The following is a 20,800-nucleotide window of genomic DNA, read 5'->3' on the forward strand; positions in this document are numbered from 1 at the left end:
TTATTATATTTAACTTGTATAGCTGCGTCAGTAACAGTATATATACAAAAACAGGTTGGCAATCTTAGATCAGCTCATTGATAGTTATGACCGGTTCATGGTTTTGTTATAAGGTCAATGAAATCAGAAGACAGAATGATCAAGTACCGTAATTGTCAACGTTAGAATAGTTCAACTGATCTTGAACGAGTTTCAAAGTGACTATACTGTACTTTAACACTGGTACTGTATAATGTAAATACTATAATGCAACACAGGTCAATTGAATTATGATATCCTGAAAGTGCTTTATGTTATCTACTGAACGCAAATTTATCAAAACTATTTTGAAAGCAAATCAAAACACTGACATTGTAGACTGGCTGCGTCCAACACCATAGATTCCTAGTCAAAATTTAGATCGCTATACAGACTGTCTGGCACATAAAGATGAACGATACCACAGCTTTGTAGTTGGTGAGATGACGTGAAGAGCCCCACACGAAACAAGTGACATGGGAACTCACGCCCAGGTGGCTGTGCGTAATAATGAACCACGTTGAAGCACACCTGTTCTCTATATGGTCCATAATAACTTATTCACGTATAATGTCAGCCGCAGTTAATAAGAACTTGTATATTCTAGTTCATAAATAAACCATTTTCAGAGAGACAGAGCAAGAGAACACAACCTTTCACCATGGAAGATAGAGTTATTCTACCTGCATGACTAACCCACGCTACACAACAGCCCACACCTCACCCACACCTGCACCATTTGTAACCATAGCAACCGCGTAGCACTGTGTTGATTGGTCGAGAAGACTATGACGTTTTATAACTTCTCTGTATTTTGATTGGTTGTTTCCTGTGCTCGGCGGAGAAGATAAACACTGATCAGCTGACTAAAGGTGTTCGAGATGTTGTGTTCGCGTGCATTAACAAGAACAGTTTTGGTAAGAATTTATCCATTATACATCGATTAATTATTATAAATGATTAATAACAGATACAGTATACCAAGGATATATCATGTCGGGTCTTCCAGCTTAAGAGAAACTGTTTTAAATTACCATAATTCTCAAACACATAACTAGTTGAAATAATTATCAGGGTGACGAGATACTTGTATTTTATTATTGATATATACACGTGTTATATCTAGTATGACGCCTTGGTATTAGTTTTTTGGCGGGGTCTTGATAAAAATTTGGAAGAATGCCGCTAGCTAAATAAATATGCATGTATCTTGTTAATAAAGTTGTTCAGAATTGTGTTTAAACATGTGTATTGGATCCCCTCTGTGCTGAATAAAATTGTCTGGTGTTGATGCCATTCTAACTTTCAGAATTTCACCTACCTATATTGAAGGAATGTTGCAGTCATCAATATTTAAAGGGAAAAATGATCAGAAGTTGAGATTTGTGGTAATACACTGGAACAAGGGCACATTTTAATCAGCAAAATTAAAACGTTTTAATGAACCAACTAATCCATGCTCAAACGAATATAGCAATTAGGTGATTTATGTCTGTTAAATATAAGATTACCAAGAAAACTAGTATTTTATATTATGTTAGTTTGGTTAGGTTAGGTTGGGTTGGGTTACATTACATTAGGTTAGGTTAATTTGGTTATATAGTGTAGCAGTGTCTCGTAGTTCTGGCGTGCCAAGTTAAAACAGAGTACGGTACATGATTTTACACCCATTTAATACAAGATTACTCTTTCTTTATCTATTACTTTCTTTTCTTTTCCCCTATTTGTCAATAGGCACCACCTTATATATGTATGGATGAAAATAAGGTAAATATGCATCTGACTATTTTTGGTGGATGTCTTCGTATATTTGAAGCAAAATATGGTCCTGGTTAGACTGAACATGTCAGAACATCTTGGTAACATCAGATCATCGGTAAAGAGGTACTGTACACACCAAAGGATGCACAAGCATGTAAATTAATGATGTAGTTGACAGATATGATTGGGCCTAACACATTTTGGATGCCACCCTACTGTACACTACAGCCCAACTGAACCAAAAGCCAGTTACATCAAGTGCCTGTCTTCTGTGAAGTAAGAAGGTTGTGATCCACTGTTGTGTCATTTCGGCAGTTCTGTAAATGTTGAGTTTACCAAGCAGACCCTGCTGCCATTTGGCATCACAACAATTGTGACCAAGTACCAGGTTGCTGATCTGACTGACTTTCTGCCTCATTTACCCACAATTGCAGGATCTCAATTCTATCTATTACTTTGACAACACAACAAATGTATCATTTCACACTCTTGATCTGTTTTATTTTTTTCATTTCTGTATTTTTTATGGTTCTTTTTTTCGCCCCCGATGTGGGTCGGTGACTTGTGCCCGGGTGGGCTAATAACCCATTAAAAACAAAACAAATGATACTGGTGCAAAACTATATAAAATATTCTCTTGAAATCCATAAAAGTCTGGTATATGCATACACGAGTCTAGCACTTTCAATAGTTAGAGCCCAGTAGATCTGACATTGATAAAGCTATGTTGTTTGTCACTGAGGAGGGAGTTATCTGTCATATGATCCATGATATGGTTCCCTATAATGGATTTCATAATATTGAAAATAATTCACTTGCTCACAGGTTTGCAATTACAGGCCAATTTTTTATAGCCTGTTTTATTGCAGCTCAAAGGATTCAAATGGGGCCACAGGAGTTTTTCACAAACACCTATGGTACAGTCTCGTCTCTTGGTCTCGCAAGAAAATGGAGTGCGTCACATAACTCTGGCCGACCCCAAAACAAGGTAATGGTGAAGATAATCCAGCTTAAGCTCTGTTAGACACAAGTACTGTTTAGTCTACCGACAGATATTAAGTTTTCATTGACATTTTGTTCTTACTTTTCTTCATTTAAAAAATATTTTTAATGGTATCATTGGTTGCTACACAATACTGTAGTTATGGAAAACATCATTGTTATTGTGTTAGTATAAAAGTAAGAAGAAATAGGATATTTTACCAGAGTAGTTAAGTGATGCAGTACTGTACTGTGTCATGAAGAAGGGAGTTAAACTTTAACCTCTTTCAATCTTTAACCATTAAAGGGGTAGAAAAAGAGGAGAGAATGTGTGTGTGTGTTTTTCAGTTCGAATCCTGAGAGCATTATTAAATTTCATAGTACTGTATGCTGTACTGTACTCAAAATCAACCAAACATATAATTCAACAAGATACAGTACAGGGGAGCCCAGCTTACCATTGTATATTTCTTCCTGAAATACATTAAATGAATGAATATTTCCATTCAAGATTTAATGTAAATAGTTGGGGGTGGGGGGTGTCAAACATGCAGTTTAATACATGAAGTCCATCATTTATAAACAGTTTATAATAACAACTATTAAATGAATTACAGTATTATCATAACTGATATATTCATTATTTCACAGAAATTCACTTTCTCTACAAATGTTGGAGGATCTGCAGTCTGCCATAACTCAAGAAGATCCTTCTCTACGATGTATTGTACTTGGAGCACAAGGAAAAGTATTTTCAGCAGGTCATAACCTCAAAGAATTGGTTAGTTGAAGTAAAACTTTGCCTCAAGTCACTTAATATACAATACTGTACTGTGTATGTATTTTTTTAAATATTCCTTATTCATATTCCCACCTCACTAAAGTATAATGTACAGTACAGTATACAGTGTACATTTGATTAGAATTTCCTTACTTTTAATTCCCCAGTAGATTTAATTTTTACAAAGTTTATGAGGGATAAAATTGAGTGAAGTGAATTTTCCAGTGAACTCTATCTTTAAATCACATTTTCAATTTACTGTAATACTATGCTCTACTTTCTCACTTCACAAGACACATAAGGAAGGACGTAACTACCACCAGCAAGTTTTCAACACTTGCACAAAATTTATGCTCACCCTTCAAAGTATACCAGTCCCTGTTGTTGCCAAGGTCAATGGCATTGCTGCTGCTGCTGGCTGCCAACTAGTTGCTTCCTGTGATATTGTTATTGCAACTCAAAATTCTTCATTTTCGACTCCTGGGTAAGCCATTATGCAAAGATGTTTCATTTCTGAAATATATTGTCACAGTTGTTACAGCTAGAATAAGTTAAATGTGTACAAATTTGCCTCAGGGCTTGAGGCTGGTATCTTCACCCCTTATAATTTTCTTACCAAAAGAAACTGTCTATTGTAGTGTTTACTCCATTAGGTCTATACATGTATTTAGTGAAACTTTGCTAATCTCTACTAACTCAAGTGATCTTAATTTACCCACATCCCAAATCAATTTGGAGGAAGAGAAGAAGTCTAAATTGCCTTAAAAATTTCCAATCGGTTTAGGGAAAATAAGAGAAGTGAGCATAGAACACTTCAGCCATACCTGCAGGGAGGACTAAATCAGCCCTGCTTAATGAGTATCATCAGCACTTCACTAGAGCACAAGTAATGAACTCATGTTTTGTCAAATTTGGCGAGACAGACATGGCCATTGACCACCACTCACTTTAATTCATTTAAACTCTCTGTAGCTGTGTGGCAAGGTTTTAGACCAAACATTACCAGTAATACTACAGTTTATGTACTGAATTCTCAACAATTTTCTCTTGAAATGAAAATCATCAGATCTTATTGAGGCTGAGCAGGCAGGTTGTGTGTGCTGTAAGTCTGAAATCTAGCAGGTAACTGAAGGAGTATAACTTCCCTTATTGGCAGAAAAAGGTTTTAAAGTGACACATTCAATAAAACAGAGTCTGTCCTTTTGACTCCGGGAACCTAAATCCACATTGGGACTTGAGCCTCCCATTGGTTAAATCTGCCTTTCATGTACAGTACAGAAAATGTCCTCTGTGGGGCATACAGGTTATTTAGTGGTAACATAGATGTGGCAATAAGAATACTGTACATAATACAATTTCCCGGATGTAAACGGGATTACCTAAGTTTTTGATACTGTATTAAGTTAGAATTACATATACGGTAAGCATTATTGGTAATATTTTTAAAAATAAACTTGTGAAGCAGTTAAGATTTTTAACTTAATAAAATTTCCACTTCTTTTTAACAGTGGAAGTGTCGGTATATTTTGTTCCACTCCTGGGATTCCCCTTGTGAGATGTGTTCCACGGAAAGTGTCGGCCCACATGCTACTCACAGGTTTGCCTATCACAGCAGAAGAAGCTCTACGAGCTGGATTGGTGTCAAAAGTAGTTCCTGAGGATGAATTAGGTATTTAATGTAAAAAATAATTATGTTGTATTTATTCCTATGGGCAACATACAGGGGTATATAGAGAGAAGGTGGATGGGGATGGATTTTTTATGGGTTTCTAATTCCTTATTTCTTAGTGTAGTTATAACTGTATGATAACATTCTCGTGTCAAATATTACAATACAGATACAGTATACTGTATATACACTTGTTATTTTGTGATCTGATACAGTACTTCACTTTCTTTATTTTGCAGTAATGTTCCCTAAATACTCCTATGTTTCTTTATTGTACAGATATACTCCTTTATTTTGCTGTGTATAGTCTCTTACCTCTGTTGTAAAAGGATTTCATATTTCAGTCTTTAAATTGATTGTACAGAAATCCAGGCATACTGCATCCAGTTTATCACATGAGTGTATGTTGTCTTTACAGTATTCATTATTTTCACAGAAGCTGAAACTCAGAGAACAGTGGATGCAATCAGTCATAAAAGTAGAGCAGTAATTGCACTTGGGAAGCAATTCATGTACAGACAAATGGAGATGGGAATTGAGGAGGCATACAGGTGAGATTTAATTTCATGAGTACAGTATTTTTGATAGTTTCATTATACAGTACTGTACAGGTATATATTTTGTAAAGTTTAACCCATCCATTTCCAACAAGATAATATGGATTTGCTCAACTTGTACAGTACTACAGTTTCATATAATATCCATAGTAATTTAGGAAAGCAATCCCTCATCAACCACAGGTTTACCGGCCGAGGTTTTGAGGATCCATGTTTTATGTACAGTACTGTATTGTACAGTCAAGGAAAGGCATTTCTATACCCCCTGTGATATCCCCAGTAAAGATACATAAGATGCATAAATTCATATCCATATACAACTGCAAAGGATGACTCGAGGTGCAACCCATGAGACAATAGTGGAATCCCTTCTCATCTCTACTACTGTGACACTGCCACATCTTGACTGGGGATATCACAGGGGTATAGAAACACCTTTCCCTGACTGTATATTGTTTTATTAAACATGGTATCCAGCTTTGAATTGCTGCAGGCTTCTACAGTGACCACAGAAGATATTTAGCTCAGTACGGCTGGAAGGTTCACTGGATCACATCTATTAAGAGGTTCATATTGCTTGCTTCGTTACGTAAATAAATGTTCCTCAAACGACAATTATTTATCATCTACCACCGCCACGCCCTCTTCCTTCTCTAACCACCTTAAATCAAATTACTTATTTTTATCCTTCATTTGTACACTGTATGGCTTCCTACTGTCTTGGCATTAGTCATTACTTAATTAACAATCAGTCTTATTGTGTAAGTTTGTGAGGCTGGTTGAAGGCAGTGGCAGCCTCCCTCCCTTCCTGACTAAGTTTGGGAGACCTAAACATTACCACACATAAACAATTCTGTTCTCTTTTTTCAGTCAAGGAAGTTGTGTGATGGTCAACAACATCAACATGGTGGACGGGCAAGAAGGAATAAGCAGCTTCATTGAAAAACGCAAACCTAATTGGTCACACTCAGATGAATGAAGACATTGGACGAGGACATTTTATCTAAGACTACTAACTAACAAATCTCCTAATATTATTAAGTAATGAATCAACAGATATTTTTTTACATGAAGAATTTTTCCAATACTGTACTGTACATGTAATACTGCAGAAGCTTAAAAGACTAAAAATGTAATTAATATGCAGTGAAAATCAGTGCCAATTGTAGTGAACATATTTTTATGAGATTATGATAAATGGTTATTTTATTAATTTCTGGTGAAGTTAAGACTTTAATTGAGAATACTTAATATCTAATAGACATGCAAGTACAGTACAATATGTATTTGTATAGATGATTCCCATACACAGTTACATGGAAGATGGTCATGAAAATTTCCTTATATTCACATTTTAATGAGTACCAGTAAATAGTAAATAATAATAGTATACTGTACAGTAATAATACAAAATGTCTAACAATAGTATTAAAGTATACTTGTATTAATATATAAATAGGACAAACATTTTCTTGATTACTGATTGTAATTGTTGATCCATGTTAAAAATTTGTATTGTAAACCCTGTGTATGGATTACTTTGTGTACTGTACTGTACTATATTTACTACTGTATAGCACAATAATAAAAAATAATATACATTTAGCCTACGTATTTAACCCATTACTGGTCAAATTGGTAGATCTACGTAAGCAAGTGGCCTTCTTTGAGCAGTCTATTACTTAAATCTACGAGTTTGACTTCTAAAATTCCTGTGGTATCTGAAATGGCCCAGAAGGATTAATATACAGTATTTAAAAAGACAAATGGCAACCTCTCAAGACCCATCAGCCAGTTTCAACAATATCTGTCCCTCCAAAACCCTCTTCAAAGTCAAATGATGTTGTTAGGCAAGGTGAGAAAGGGAGACGGAGAGTGAAGTGAGGCGGTCATGAGGGAAAGTACAGGACATTGTTTACTGACCCTACCACCACTACACCCACACACACACATCCGCTTCCTCCTCACCAATTCCCTAGTTTGCTGCCTTCAACACAGGCTCAGAAATATGCCCAGACAACTTGTCACGTATGGAAAAACAGTGTTATGTGAAAAGGTGCACAAAAACGGCACTGTATAGGTGTTACTGCAGCAAGTGTGATTGTTCCACTGTGCCTGATGTCCTGCTTTGAGCAATATTATACCATCATAAACTTCAGAACAGAAAAAGAAACATTGTAAATATGTAAATACTTATATAATTATAGTTAAAATAAGAATTTTGGTGAAAAGAAAAAGATATATAAGTTTGCAGGGTCACATGTGTGTGTGAGTAGTAATAATGTAGATAGTAAGACGTGTTGTTGCCAGTTCATAATGTAAGCAATGTTTAGTGTGAAGCAATAAACTTGTATAACTGATATACTTATCACTGTTATGAATAAATTAGACATACAGTACTGTATAAAAGTGATCAAATTATGTGAGGGGAACAGTGAAAATACAAGTCCAGGAGTAGAAAACATGACTCAATGTGGCATAATGTAATTATAATATTACATCACGCAACCACAAGCTACACTCGTCATAACTCTGGCGCGGGAGCTTCAAAATAGTGAGTACAGCCAAAATTTGTTTTCTCAGATTTTATACACCAAACTGCACCTTCTAAGCCCCCTCCAAATAATAATTTTTCACCAAACGGGATAACATTTAACATTCCATAACCCAACCAAGTACAGGTTAAGTACTGTAGTCTAATGGGTGGCCATTAGGCAAATAAAGATTATGCCCCTGAGTATGAGGTCACCTCTGAGCTGAAAAAAATTGTATGGCATTTAGCCAAATAAAATACTAAAGTGGCATTCCCATATTGAAGGAGTTAGTGGACATAGTCTACTGACCCCTTGTGTACAAGGCCCTCTTGGAGCCGAATAAAATCGTCAGGTACTAACCAAATAAAATATTAAAAGTGGCTTCCTCATAGCAAAGGGGTTTAGGAGCTAAATGGCATGTGGTAAACTAATCCAAATGGGCCTGAACTATAGTCATGTTTATTCATGTTCATTACATCTGCTTGAGATCCAAATACCTGTACTGGATGGCAGTGATGTAGTCGAGACCACTAAATCCTAAATTGAGGACTAGTCCTGCCTTCCTCAAGGGTAAGCATCAGACTGGAGAGTTGCCATTAGGAAATTACAGCTAGCCCTCACAAGTATGGAAAATTACCATAAAATTTTGACAATGATGACCCTGGTATAAAGGTCAAGGGATACTCTTAATTTTGCAATTTATTTGACTTGTGGATTCCAAGTTCAACTTGGGGCCCTATGGTCTAAGTTTTCAACACAAAGCCTTACTGGTTATAAAAAGTCGTTGATCAAACTGTAAAGTTGTTAATAAAGGGGCTACAGAAGCAGTAAGGAGTATGCATAAGAAGAGGAAAACTTCATAAAAGTGTAAAAAACATGGTGAAAATACCTTACCATTTTTTCCTTAATTTACACCAGTGGCAAATAAAAAAAATTGTGATAAATAAATACAAACTACTGTATACAGAAACCAATTTAATTACAAATATTATGTACACAAAATCTATCTACAAGGTTTTGTAGTAATTCACAATTGGGAATATAACTACTCAATTGATTTCACTTCTCACTACCGGTACATGAATTTTCAGAATTTACCTTATCAATACTCATCAGACTGGGTGTCCGTGGTGTTATTGTCTTAACCATGGGATGACAAACACCAATATTATTGATTATATGTTCTAAAGTCCAGTGTTTACGAAGCAGTGCATGGTCAAGCGTCCACGGTCCATGGCGGATACAACGCATCTGTGTACATACTGCTGAGGTTTTGAGTTTAAGCCCAATATCGTGAACCAGAATTTTAAGAAAAACACCAGTTTCATTGATGCACGCAACCTCTGAAAAAAAGAAGACTGTCTAAGGTCTCAAGAATGCTATCTTATTATGGTACTTATACACACAATGTATATAATGTTTTTTTAGCATCCATGCTAATTTTCACCGCGTGGATCCGAGTAGGAGTCATTAAATCTATCACTGAACTACTTTACAAGTTCCACAACCCACCTACTGTCTAACTTTACTCTTAACAAGTTAGTGTGATGGTTGTAAAGGTAAGTCTCACTGCCTGGTTATGACAGGATGATATAAAGCAATTAAACTAAAGTATTAGTTCCATCCAGAAATGTCAAGAGGTCTAATTTGGGTTTTCAATTCATACATTTGGTTGGTAATGATAAATATATGTAGACTTACCAAGTATAAAATCAGGTGGATTGAAGTCAACAATACTAAGACCATATATCATAGGCGGTGACTTACTGCCCGGTCTTACCAGTCCATCGGAGGACAGAGCATCGTAGGCCGCCTGTCATTCCAAATGTAAAGGAAAAAGTAAACAGTACAAATGTGCACAATATAGTAAATAAAATTCATAATTCATTAACTCTTTATAATATCTTTTGTTAGTGAATTAATGCATTCTGGTAGATAACAATATCCCTCAGGTGAGTAATACAAAACATAACCTGCACAGCCATAAAATTCAATCTCAAAATCAATCTTTCATTCATAGGCAAAGAAGAACTTTTCAAACCTGACCTGTGACTGGGGATCTAGACCCAGGAAGTTAACTGCACTTTGCTGATGGGATGATTGGATGGTCATGAGTGCCCTCAGCAACTTGCCCCTCGTCACATGAGTATATCTCGACTTCTCTACCACCTACACATACAAATGGAGACAAAATAAGTGGTGCACAATTTTACTCTGAACTAGTTGTTAAAAAAAATAATTCAAAATGAGAATCATCTTTCTTTACACTTCTAGTTATCAATCTGTTTTCACAATAAAGTATTGAGGTATTGGGTTTATATTTTTCCCCAAAACAAAATGGAATAACGTAAACAATTCATAATAACTTTAACTCACCTTGCCATCATGAAAATGCGTGTCAGTGGATCGTCCAAACTGACCAGAAACTGTATACGTTCGAATTAATCTTCCATCTCTCACAACGTGAGTTCCTTTATTGCCAGAGTTGAGCCCAAGTACACATACACCTGCAGATCAAATCAATTTGTCAATTTTGTTTCATCTTACAACAAATAGTATGAAAATCAGGTGGACAGTATCAAATAAACATTTCTCACCCTACCTTCCTCTGATAGCCTTATTAGTACATTCTCTTCATAAGGAAATAGAGCAGAACTGGTGTTAAAGAAGTTGGTTCTAGGTATACAAAAGCAGGTTGAGGAGCCAAGAAAGACGTTAAGCAGTGAATTTATTGGTAAGAGAGAAAAATTAATCACTGTAGGTTAACAAAAGTACAGTACATAGGAAAGAAAGAATTAATGGATATATGAGAGACAATATGCACCTCAAAGAAATATTTTGAAGAGCAAAAAATTTCCTAATGATGGAAAAGAGGCAACAATTTGATGTTGGAGGATAGAGAGAGGCAAAGGAAAATCAAAGCATGATAAAAAAAATTCCTGTATCTTGTTAACAGCAACACCTCATGTAGGGAATTTTACACCAATTCTGCATTAGGCACCGTCACATTGCAAACCTAGCAGTGTGAACTGTTCTGTATATAGAAACCACTACTTGCTCAAGTTCTCCTAAAGTTACTCTACCACCACCATATAACCAGACGACATCACGTTTTAATGTGTAAGCTTAAATTTCCAACATTTTCCTGGAATACTGTTACCAATCGCCATATTGTAAACCTCACTCTTGAATTGAATTGGCATGACTCTCCCTTTAGGTGTTGGTCAGTGGGCTACACAGGTGCCATCTGTTAGTGAAGGACAATCACTCATGAGTGAAGTTTCTGTCCTTCTCCAATTAATAAAAAAGGGAACTTGAAAAGATCAATCCACTTTCTTTTACCTGAAATATTTTTATCCACATGAAGAGCCCAAGACAGTTTGATGTCTTGTGGTTGATACCTTGGGCCAAGTACCAGTGGATCGTCAGCAAAGTTCCTCTTCTTTCTAACCACCAGACTCTCACCAACACTACCTGTGCACAGTAGGGTATCAAATCACTTTTTGTTAATTATTGTACTGTAAAAACAAACATATCTACTCAGCCACGCCAGCTCCAACCCCTTAACTCTGGGAGGAAGGTACAAGTGTGGTATAAACAAATTGTTCACCCCTGAACATAAAATGCGATGCCATGATCAATCACTAATTTATAGTCAGGGGCTTAAGAAAATGGTCATGTATGTAAAAGGCAGACAAGACCTGAGAGGTGTTGGAAGTTGATCATTTACCAGTAATTAACATACCGGTAACAGCTTTAAGTTCATTTCCATTACTGGGTATTATTATTTTCAACATAACCTAATATAGTACTTAAACAATATATTTACAAACCTTCAATAGATACAAATGGAGTTGCTGGTCGAGGTTTTAACACACTCAGGTCCCGGCAGAGGTTACTTATTACAACACGCCTCAGAAAGCCAATTGTCATGTCTGCCGGCTTGTATACACAAAACACACCCCGAAGCACATTCCATGCTTCTGGAGCATAATGAACAAGCTTTGTCATGCTTTAAAATATATTTCTGCAGATTTAACGAGCAATTAAAACTTGGCTTCACTTGTTTTGTTTATGTGAAAAATTGTTTTGACCTTGGAACATTTTAAAAAAGAAGGTCCTTTTACTTAAGTGTTAAAGGAAGTATTACTGACTTACGTATACTGTATATCAGATTTCCAACCATATTGTTGTAATATACAGTACTGTATATTTCAGTACAGATGAATTTGCAATTTCAGCAAATAAATATCCAGTTCATTATTTATCACAAAACAACATAAAGTCACCACTAATTAATGCATGGCATTTCTGTCCTCTTCATAAAGGAAATATATTGTAACTGGGCCATGGGGTGTGTGTATCTCCTCTTGACAGCTGATAAGCATGGAGGCAGCACACCCATATGCTAAGCAGGGAATACCTGTTGAATAGAGTCAATTTGTTTTCAATAAATCATAGAATATTAAACCTGAAACTAAAACATGAATTATTACCAAAAACTGTATTAAAATTTACCCATGAAATTTAACCGTGAAAATCCTCTCTTGAAGAGTAACAAGATCATTTATAGCCAATTCCTGATGCATTTACAATAAGACACAATAATAAAAGCACCTTTGAACACCCACCTAGATTAATAACTTTTATGACACGGAAAAATCTATCGTCTACTGAGAGATCTTCGTATGGCCTCTTTGAGCAATGGTACTTGATGTATGGCCAACACCCTGTTCTTAATATGTGGTAGTTGACCCCATCAACCTGTAAAGAAAAACATAATTAACATGCATTAGTATTAAACAGACTACCAGCATGTGAATTTAAATTAAAAGCCCAAAGAAATACCATTTGCTTCACATTACACTACAGTGCCATCCAGTAGTTTGCCAGACTTCATTAATTCCACACAATCTTTCAAAGTTTTTTATAGTGAAACATTTTTAACTTGAATCTCACTAATTTACATTACTGATAATTCATACAGGAACAGGAACACCTCGGGTCATGAATGGTTTGGGGAGTGAAGGATCAGCTCATTGTTTGAAAGCCAAAAGCTATTTCCCCTTTGGAGTAATGTAATTAAGGGGGTTAGGTTCTAAGCACCTCACAAAACCCCAATTTTGCTAAGATTTCACCCACTGTACAATAAAGAAATGCAAACACCTGTGACTTTCAAAATACACTGAAGTATTAAGTAAATTACAAATAGTCCTCGCTATAAGTAAGGGATGTGTCCTACAAGTGTTGCCCAGTGAACTACTTTTTAAAGCAAAGGCGATGTTCTCACAGAATTGGAGTTATAATTCGAGGATGAATGACTGGGGGCTGATTTTCACACACCTTCCTCAACCAAAACTAACCCAACTAAATACAAAAGACATATACTGTACTAACTCAATAAACCAATATAGTATATCACTAAATGTTTAATTAATTGAGTATTGTACAGAAAGTCTCTGGGTTATAATTGGATTACAACAATATCAAAAATGCTAACAGATATCCCAACAGATAGCAGTCCAAATAGAATACAAATTTCATTCTAATCTAATGAAATATCTGATAAATTTTATTTTTAAGCACATTAAATAAGAGCCAACCTTTAACATGCTTGGCCCTTGCTTGATGTTAGTTGCGAGCAATTCTTATTTAGCTAAAATTTTTAAGCCAGGTTTAAATATTAATTCTCTTGAAAAAGCAATAAGCATTTTTTCTCTCTAAGTTCTGTACTAGCATATTTTGGAAGATATAAATAAAAAAATTTATATTAAATGAGGATAATAGCAACACCTTGTTCCGTAGCCACCTGTTCCTCATCACCAATAAAATAAAATAAAATTAAAGCCATTTTCCTAATCTTACCTCCCAGTTAAAGTGTGAGTATCCTCTTTGATCACTGGTAACATCTTTGTACTTTACAAAATATGACGTCCAGTGTGGTAACTGTCTTTGCCTCAAGTGAGTGGTCAGCACCAGAGATGCTGCAGGCTTCACCTGTTTTATACTCTTCCACACCCTCAGGCTCTGGCTTACATGCATGGGATCCACTGTAAGATAAATGTTTTTGTTAGCATTTACAGGACAAAACAAGTGGCCCAAAAGAGCCCATATTGCTCAGCAGAAACATGAAATATCTGAGAGGAGAAAGTACAGTGTATATCTGCAGAAATCAAACCACTGTACAAATTGTAATTACCATACCTACATCGTACATGTTAAACTGGTAACACAACACATGAGGGATTGGTCATGAAATTCGATTTTAACTTTTAAAGACACTTGGTTTGACAAGTACCTGCAAGCAGCATCACTTTATCCTCCAACAACTGATAATCAAGGTAAGGTTAGGTTTGGTCTTCTCCACGATTTCTCTCTACTTCAAAGCCCTGCCCACTTTGTGCAATCAAAATTGTTGGTCATATTTCCATAACAGACCATCTTCGACGAAAATGAATATCAGATTTGATTGAAACACCATGAAAAACACTAGAAAAATCTAGTTAAGGCTAATTTTGTTAGTACTGTAGTTTCCGTGGTTGCCACTCTTCTTTACAGTCCCTTGCCATTCTGAAATATATTGAAACTTCCCTCATTTTTTTCATGAATCAATAAATATAACAATCAAAAACATTTTGTGATCTGAAAAGGATCAATTTGAGAACTTCGTTATATTTTCAGCTGTGCCTTGGTCACCTTGGAAAGAACGAGAACCACATTGTATACAAGTATCACTATAGTACTTTATGTGTTATCCTTGGTAAATGTCTAAACAGTATATGTAAGCTTGTATTATATAAATCTTGACTAAATATTAAAGTCAAATCAAAACACAACTTACACTACCACACGAGCCACCACTCTGGGTCACTACATCATTCACTCCAATGTGATATGTATTCGAATATATTCTCAACGAAGGTGTTTGTTTGGCTTTATCATAATTATTATTAGTCATATTGCATATTTTTTATTTTTTAGAATTATTTAATAAAAATTATCAAATAAAAACTAAATATTGGTATGTAAAATGTTGTCTTAATATATTTGGTCGAGTCTCAGATGATAACCGACGTAAACAATAACACAGGACAGAGGAGGGTGGTTGCTGCTAAGATGAACAACAAATCCTCTCCCATACACACAAGAAGTATATATAGAACTGATAAATGACAATGAAGATAGATCCATGTTAGCAAGGAATCTAGGAGTTACTCAATCTTACAGACCTCTTTTGGTATGTAATTTTTTTCATATTAATACAGCCTCCTGGAGAAGTCCAATTATGGGAAAGAAGAAAACGAAAGGAAATGACCCCAAGGAAAAGGTTCGTAATATTTTTTTTTTGTGATGTGAGTTTTGTAATTTATTATATGTGGCTCTCTGTTAGTAAGAGTATGTAAGCTTATGTAATTTTTTAAATATTTATACTGAATGATGTTTTCAGTTGTAGCATGGGATTTATATAGGTCTTGTGTACAGTATACCGTATGTAATGTCTTCATTCAGTCTTCCGTAATTAAACTTTTGCCACCCTTCTCCATCGTGTAATATACTATAAAACAGCCGTGTATGAGGCAGACAGTTCTCAGGATGTAAAAAGTTGATTTTATTATTATTTTTATCTCTAATACAGTGAACTATATGGCTATTACCCTACAGTCTTTGTGAGTATTTATTATTAAATTATGGAGTAGCATAAATGACTAAGGCCAAGAACAGTAAGGGAGGGAAGTGGCGGCAGCCTCCTGATGCACGAGTTAGACAACTAATGTATTGGCAGTGAATGAAGGAAGAGACTATTTACTCTTGATTTAGACTGCTGTAATGTAAACTGTAGTGGGAAAAGTTATGCATGCATAAATAATAAAGAGCATTATTTTATATATTATTCTCTATACATTATTTCAGGCAGCAGCTGGATCAAGTGAAGCTGGCAAAGTAGAAGGCCCTATTACTTGTAACAAATCTGGTAATGTTGTTATACGGATCTTGGCTAAACCAGGAGCCAAGGATAATGGAATTACTGGTAAGTGTAGAATACAGTATTGTATTATGATTAGATATTGTAACTTGGTGTATTTCACATACTTTACATCAGGAGTTTTTAATACAAAAAGCTGGTAGGAGTTTCACTAATAATACAGAAAAATCACAGTCAAATACATAAGTAAATGTTTTAAGTATTCCTGTTGGGTCATTAGTACCTGGAGATGTGAAGACGGATGCTCTAATGGTGGTGGCTGTCATTACAGATAGTTTTATAGTATTGACATAATTTTTCGGGCCAGCTCTTGGTGGCTCACAACGTTGGAATAATTGTACAGTAACATATACTATCTTTTCACAGACGTAAGCCCTGAGGGTGTAGGAGTTCAGATTGCTGCACCACCCACAGATGGAGAAGCCAATGCAGAGTTAGTGAAGTTTTTAGCTTCTTCAATTGGAGTTCGCAAGAGTGACGTAAGCTTAGAAAGGGTGAGTTATTTTTTTTAAATAAATAGCTCAGGGAGAGTACGGACAGGTGACTTATCAAATCTTTTCTTCTTGTGTGTTGCCAAAGACTGAATATATTTTAAACAGGTTGATTTAAATTGATAGAAGTTATACATCTCTGCAATATTGAGTTTAAATCATATGAGTTTACTTTTAACCCCTTTTGTATGGGGGATCTCTCAGTAATGAATAAAATCTGGTTAGCCAAATAAAATATTAAAAGTGGCATCCCATAGTGAAGGGGTTAAAGAAGTACCTACAGATTACAGTGTGTCTGTGATGAAGAAACAGATGGTAATGGTACCATAAAATCTGATTTTACTTATTATTATTATAGGTTATAAAGACAAAAAAAATATGTGTATGTGTTTATGTACAGAATGTACTGTATGTGTTTATGTACAGAATGTACTGTATGTGTAGTATAATACAGCACATGTACTGTAAAATATCTGTTTTGGTACATCACTGTAATTAAATATTTATAAATACAAATTTATATAATTTCTCCTAATTGCATGTTTTTTTTTTTGTTTTTTTTAGGATCCATCTGTGACATACAGTAAATAGAAGACTCACTGTACCTTAAATTCTTTGATTCTCACATTTTTTCTTAATAGCTTATCAAATAATTTAAATTGAAGGCTCATATACTGTACAGGTATAATTATATATTTTGTTGCTTTCTGTTAATAACCTTAAATTTATTCACTAACCACTAATATTTTTCTCCCCACAGGGATCGCGCTCAAGACAGAAAACCGTAACAGTGAGCGGCACAACTGTAGATGATGTTGACAAGATTCTGAGAGGTTTATGTCCGAAATAAGATGATATGATTATGTCCTAAGGAAGATGATATACAGTACTGTTTTATTCTGTCTGCTACATTAAACTTATCTGATTTTTTTAGTACTGTACTTTGTGACCAGTACGATCCTTTATGTCTGTATCCAAGATTACTCTCACAATCTTGTTTTGAATATTATATGGGTTCGCTTTAATTTTTTTTAAAGCAAAACATCATGGTGAACAGGAACAATTGAAATTATGTCTGATAGCTGGGTATATGGGTTTTTAAGTCTCAGTTGACACATATTCAGCCTTCCCATGTAGAAATTTTACCCTGATATTGTATTACGTTTTATATTTGTTACTGATGATTCTCGTGATTGAAGAGTCTTATGGTAGGCCTAGATATTTCAGTAAAGTTACAGCTGAAATAGACTTATAATCATATGAATGTAAAGGTTGTAACTCTCTCTAGTCATCTTTTGTATCCAAATAATATTGTTTTAATGTTGCAAGATGCCAGGAAAGTTTGTTATCAGTCAACCTATTAGCTTCTTTATATCTTTACCTGAGAGGAAAAGTCACTGTCATCATCATGCAATAGTTGATATTTTATGATGGTGGCAGTGACAGAGATGAAGAAATAGAGCTCTCCAGTGTAACATCTTTGTGGACAACACAAGAATTAGCCAAGGTATTGACACCCAAGATATATACTGTACAAGACCTGCAGTGGGACTTGAATGAAATCTACAGTTGGGCCAAAATTAACACCAAATTCAATGAGGATAAATATTACTGTGTGGGAAAACAAACTGGAGGAAAAGACCATAAAACTAGTGAAGTGAATGTCTAAAAGTTTTTTATTTACCTTCGTGATGAGAGAACCAGGTCATCTGCTGCTGATATGAAAAATAGTCTTATTGAAGATGGAGTATGTTTCCCAATTATGTATTTAACACATTAGGTAATAATGAAGAACTTGAACAAATGCTGCCCTCCCTCCTGATTACCTCACACCAGATTTGAATTAAGAAGATAGACAACATGATCTAAGCACATATTACGACTGTAGGCTAAATATTGCGTTAAACACTTCCATAAATGTAAACATACCTACACATACAAACTTGCAGCAACTCCAGACCACGCACGAAAGTTACAATTAGATTCGTGGACAACATTACCCCAAACACTTAACTTTGCATCAGGACTGAGGTAAAATGTGCTCAAGTTACTACACATGGGTTAGGTCGCTACCGTGACAAGACCAGTTATTTGACTGCTGGAGCTGCTTTGCTTTCACACACACACACTCTCTCTCTCTCTCTCTACTCATTTACTCAATCACAACAATCTTACATTTACCCCCACTGCTCACAACACAACTCGAGCTCACACACAATACAACTTCACACCCACTCACAACACATCACACACCACCCACAACACATTAACATACTGCAAGACGTATAAACAGTATTAGTGCAGCAGTGATAAACCCCTTAGATGACCTCTTACATCACACCTTCCCGCTATTCCAAGTATTCGAGACACTTTACCAACAACACTTCCTCCACACCCCACGCCCTGCTCATACGAGGGACACTGACCATATAGACAAATACATTTAACACCGCGATACTCATATGGTCATAATAATAGGGAAATGTTGACAGAAGTGCCCGTCAAAACCCGCTAACTGCCAATACAAGTAAAACGTAAAATCACCACCGAAATAGACAGAACACTGGACCAATTGTACTGAACAATAACCAAAGCCACGAACAAACATTCCAACTTATTTGTACTGTATATGTTTACCGTGCTTCCCCTACAGTTAACTAACCAATAATAAAAATGTCAGGCAGATCAGATCGAACAACCTTCACTACACTTTACAAACACAGTACCTATAAAATTTCTATGTAATTGATAACTTTATGACCTCGAGTAACTATTGTTTCTCACATTAAGGTTTGTGTGCCCCTAGTATCTTTATTCTTTTGTGCACATTGTGTGCTGATCTTAGCGTTTGCAATTCTTTACTTTTGTGCGTTTAGTATTCTAGACTTATTCTGTCATTCAGTTATAGAGTCTTCTGCTTTTTATCTCATGTTTTTCTGCTTTATAATGGGTAAAGGGACAACATTGGTTGTCGAGTAGTTGAGTGGCAGCATAAGCTGGCGGCTGAGTTGCCAACATTTGTTTTGATTCCTTCAGTCGGCGGGTGGCCGTGAGACAGAGAGGACGTGATTGGCACCTGATCCCCCGAGCAGGGTCACTGTGAAACGTGTTAGTGTCTTTTGACAGTGCATTATTATTGAAGTGTATGACTGTAGTGAAAAAGATTACACAATTACTCCCGCCATGTCTTGATTTTGGTGAATGACAAATGTCGATTCCAAATTTCATCAGCATTGACCATTGACAATTTTTGTCTTAGATAAACGGACTCCTTTTTGGTTATTGTGTAGTTTTGAAATAAAAATTAGAAATATAAATTAAAACAATGATTCTAAAGTGGAGTGATAAGCATACACAATAAATAACAGGACAGAAGTTATTAAGTTTCATACGCTGCCCAAGTTATTGTGTACACGTCAAAATGTTGACTGAACGATTATTTGTGTGGGTGACCCTACTGCTGCAGCTGCCTCATGGTATGTAATGTGAGGGAAAATAATAACCCATTTACAGGTATAGTTGCTCGTGCTTATTTATCAAGAAATTGTAATGTACTGCATGTTAAAATAATCTGTAGAATCCATTTCTAAATGGTATTTGTCATTCTCCCCGGCTTCGGCGAATTGACAAAAGTCATCAATGATCCGTTTGATTTTACCAGGAACTAACTACAGCGCGATACACCGTGTATTCGTGTAGCAGTGCTCACTGGAAAATAGGCCACCGTTTGCATGATGTTTCCTAACCAAATGTGAAGTGATAGGAATAGTAAATCCTATTCTAAAATGATTTCTAAGTGAGGAGTGTTTGAATAACTGTATATGGTCTTAATAAGCGCCTGCAAATTTATTGTTATTGTGTATGTATTATTAAGTTATAGAACTTAATAACTTTATATAAAAAATATGGTAATGATGCAGTTGACAGCAACCTATACGCAGTGAATATAACTTGAAGTCATCTATAGAAATATGACAGCCGTTCTACACTACAAGAATAAGGGTTGTGTGCAGAAATGGACTCA

At 35.6% G+C, this 20,800-nt stretch overlaps 4 protein-coding genes across 6 annotated transcripts; 2 read left to right on the forward strand and 2 right to left on the reverse strand.

Moving 5' to 3' along the window:
- The first annotated feature begins 828 nt into the window (after nt 1-828).
- LOC121864158 (enoyl-CoA hydratase domain-containing protein 3, mitochondrial-like) lies at nt 829-7,368 on the forward strand. The gene is made up of 7 exons (XM_042363135.1): nt 829-935; nt 2,649-2,767; nt 3,412-3,541; nt 3,835-4,025; nt 5,050-5,210; nt 5,647-5,761; nt 6,638-7,368. Exons 1-7 carry the CDS (start codon nt 900-902, stop codon nt 6,744-6,746), a joined length of 861 nt encoding a protein of 286 aa, XP_042219069.1. The 5' UTR covers nt 829-899; the 3' UTR covers nt 6,747-7,368.
- Nucleotides 7,369-9,256: 1,888 nt separating this feature from the next.
- LOC121864157 (mitochondrial mRNA pseudouridine synthase Trub2-like) lies at nt 9,257-12,317 on the reverse strand. Its single transcript, XM_042363134.1, has 6 exons — nt 12,135-12,317; nt 11,644-11,775; nt 10,678-10,808; nt 10,348-10,470; nt 10,003-10,114; nt 9,257-9,644 (listed from the first exon to the last, which is right to left on the reverse strand). The coding sequence occupies exons 1-6, from the start codon at nt 12,310-12,312 to the stop codon at nt 9,361-9,363; spliced, it is 960 nt and encodes a 319-aa protein (XP_042219068.1). The 5' UTR covers nt 12,313-12,317; the 3' UTR covers nt 9,257-9,360.
- Nucleotides 12,318-12,585: 268 nt separating this feature from the next.
- Nucleotides 12,586-15,202, reverse strand: LOC121864159 (uncharacterized protein C15orf61 homolog). Of its 2 annotated transcripts, none has more exons than XM_042363137.1 (4): nt 15,143-15,202; nt 14,167-14,351; nt 12,933-13,065; nt 12,586-12,724 (listed from the first exon to the last, which is right to left on the reverse strand). In XM_042363137.1, exons 2-4 carry the CDS (start codon nt 14,341-14,343, stop codon nt 12,597-12,599), a joined length of 438 nt encoding a protein of 145 aa, XP_042219071.1. In that variant the 5' UTR covers nt 14,344-14,351; nt 15,143-15,202; the 3' UTR covers nt 12,586-12,596. The 2 variants fall into 2 exon arrangements, with proteins under 2 accessions (XP_042219071.1, XP_042219070.1); XM_042363136.1 differs by lacking the exon at nt 15,143-15,202 and adding an exon at nt 14,600-14,834.
- Nucleotides 15,203-15,376: 174 nt separating this feature from the next.
- LOC121864160 (UPF0235 protein C15orf40 homolog) lies at nt 15,377-18,438 on the forward strand. 2 transcript variants are annotated; one of them, XM_042363138.1, is made up of 4 exons: nt 15,377-15,628; nt 16,213-16,330; nt 16,652-16,779; nt 17,537-18,438. In XM_042363138.1, the coding sequence occupies exons 1-4, from the start codon at nt 15,491-15,493 to the stop codon at nt 17,624-17,626; spliced, it is 474 nt and encodes a 157-aa protein (XP_042219072.1). In that variant the 5' UTR covers nt 15,377-15,490; the 3' UTR covers nt 17,627-18,438. The 2 variants fall into 2 exon arrangements, with proteins under 2 accessions (XP_042219072.1, XP_042219073.1); XM_042363139.1 differs by having other exon boundaries at nt 16,652-16,764.
- The last annotated feature ends 2,362 nt before the right edge of the window (nt 18,439-20,800 follow it).

The sequence above is a fragment of the Homarus americanus genome, unplaced genomic scaffold, assembly GCF_018991925.1.
Source record: "Homarus americanus isolate GMGI-L3 unplaced genomic scaffold, GMGI_Hamer_2.0 scaffold26351, whole genome shotgun sequence".
Taxonomy (NCBI): domain Eukaryota; kingdom Metazoa; phylum Arthropoda; class Malacostraca; order Decapoda; family Nephropidae; genus Homarus; species Homarus americanus.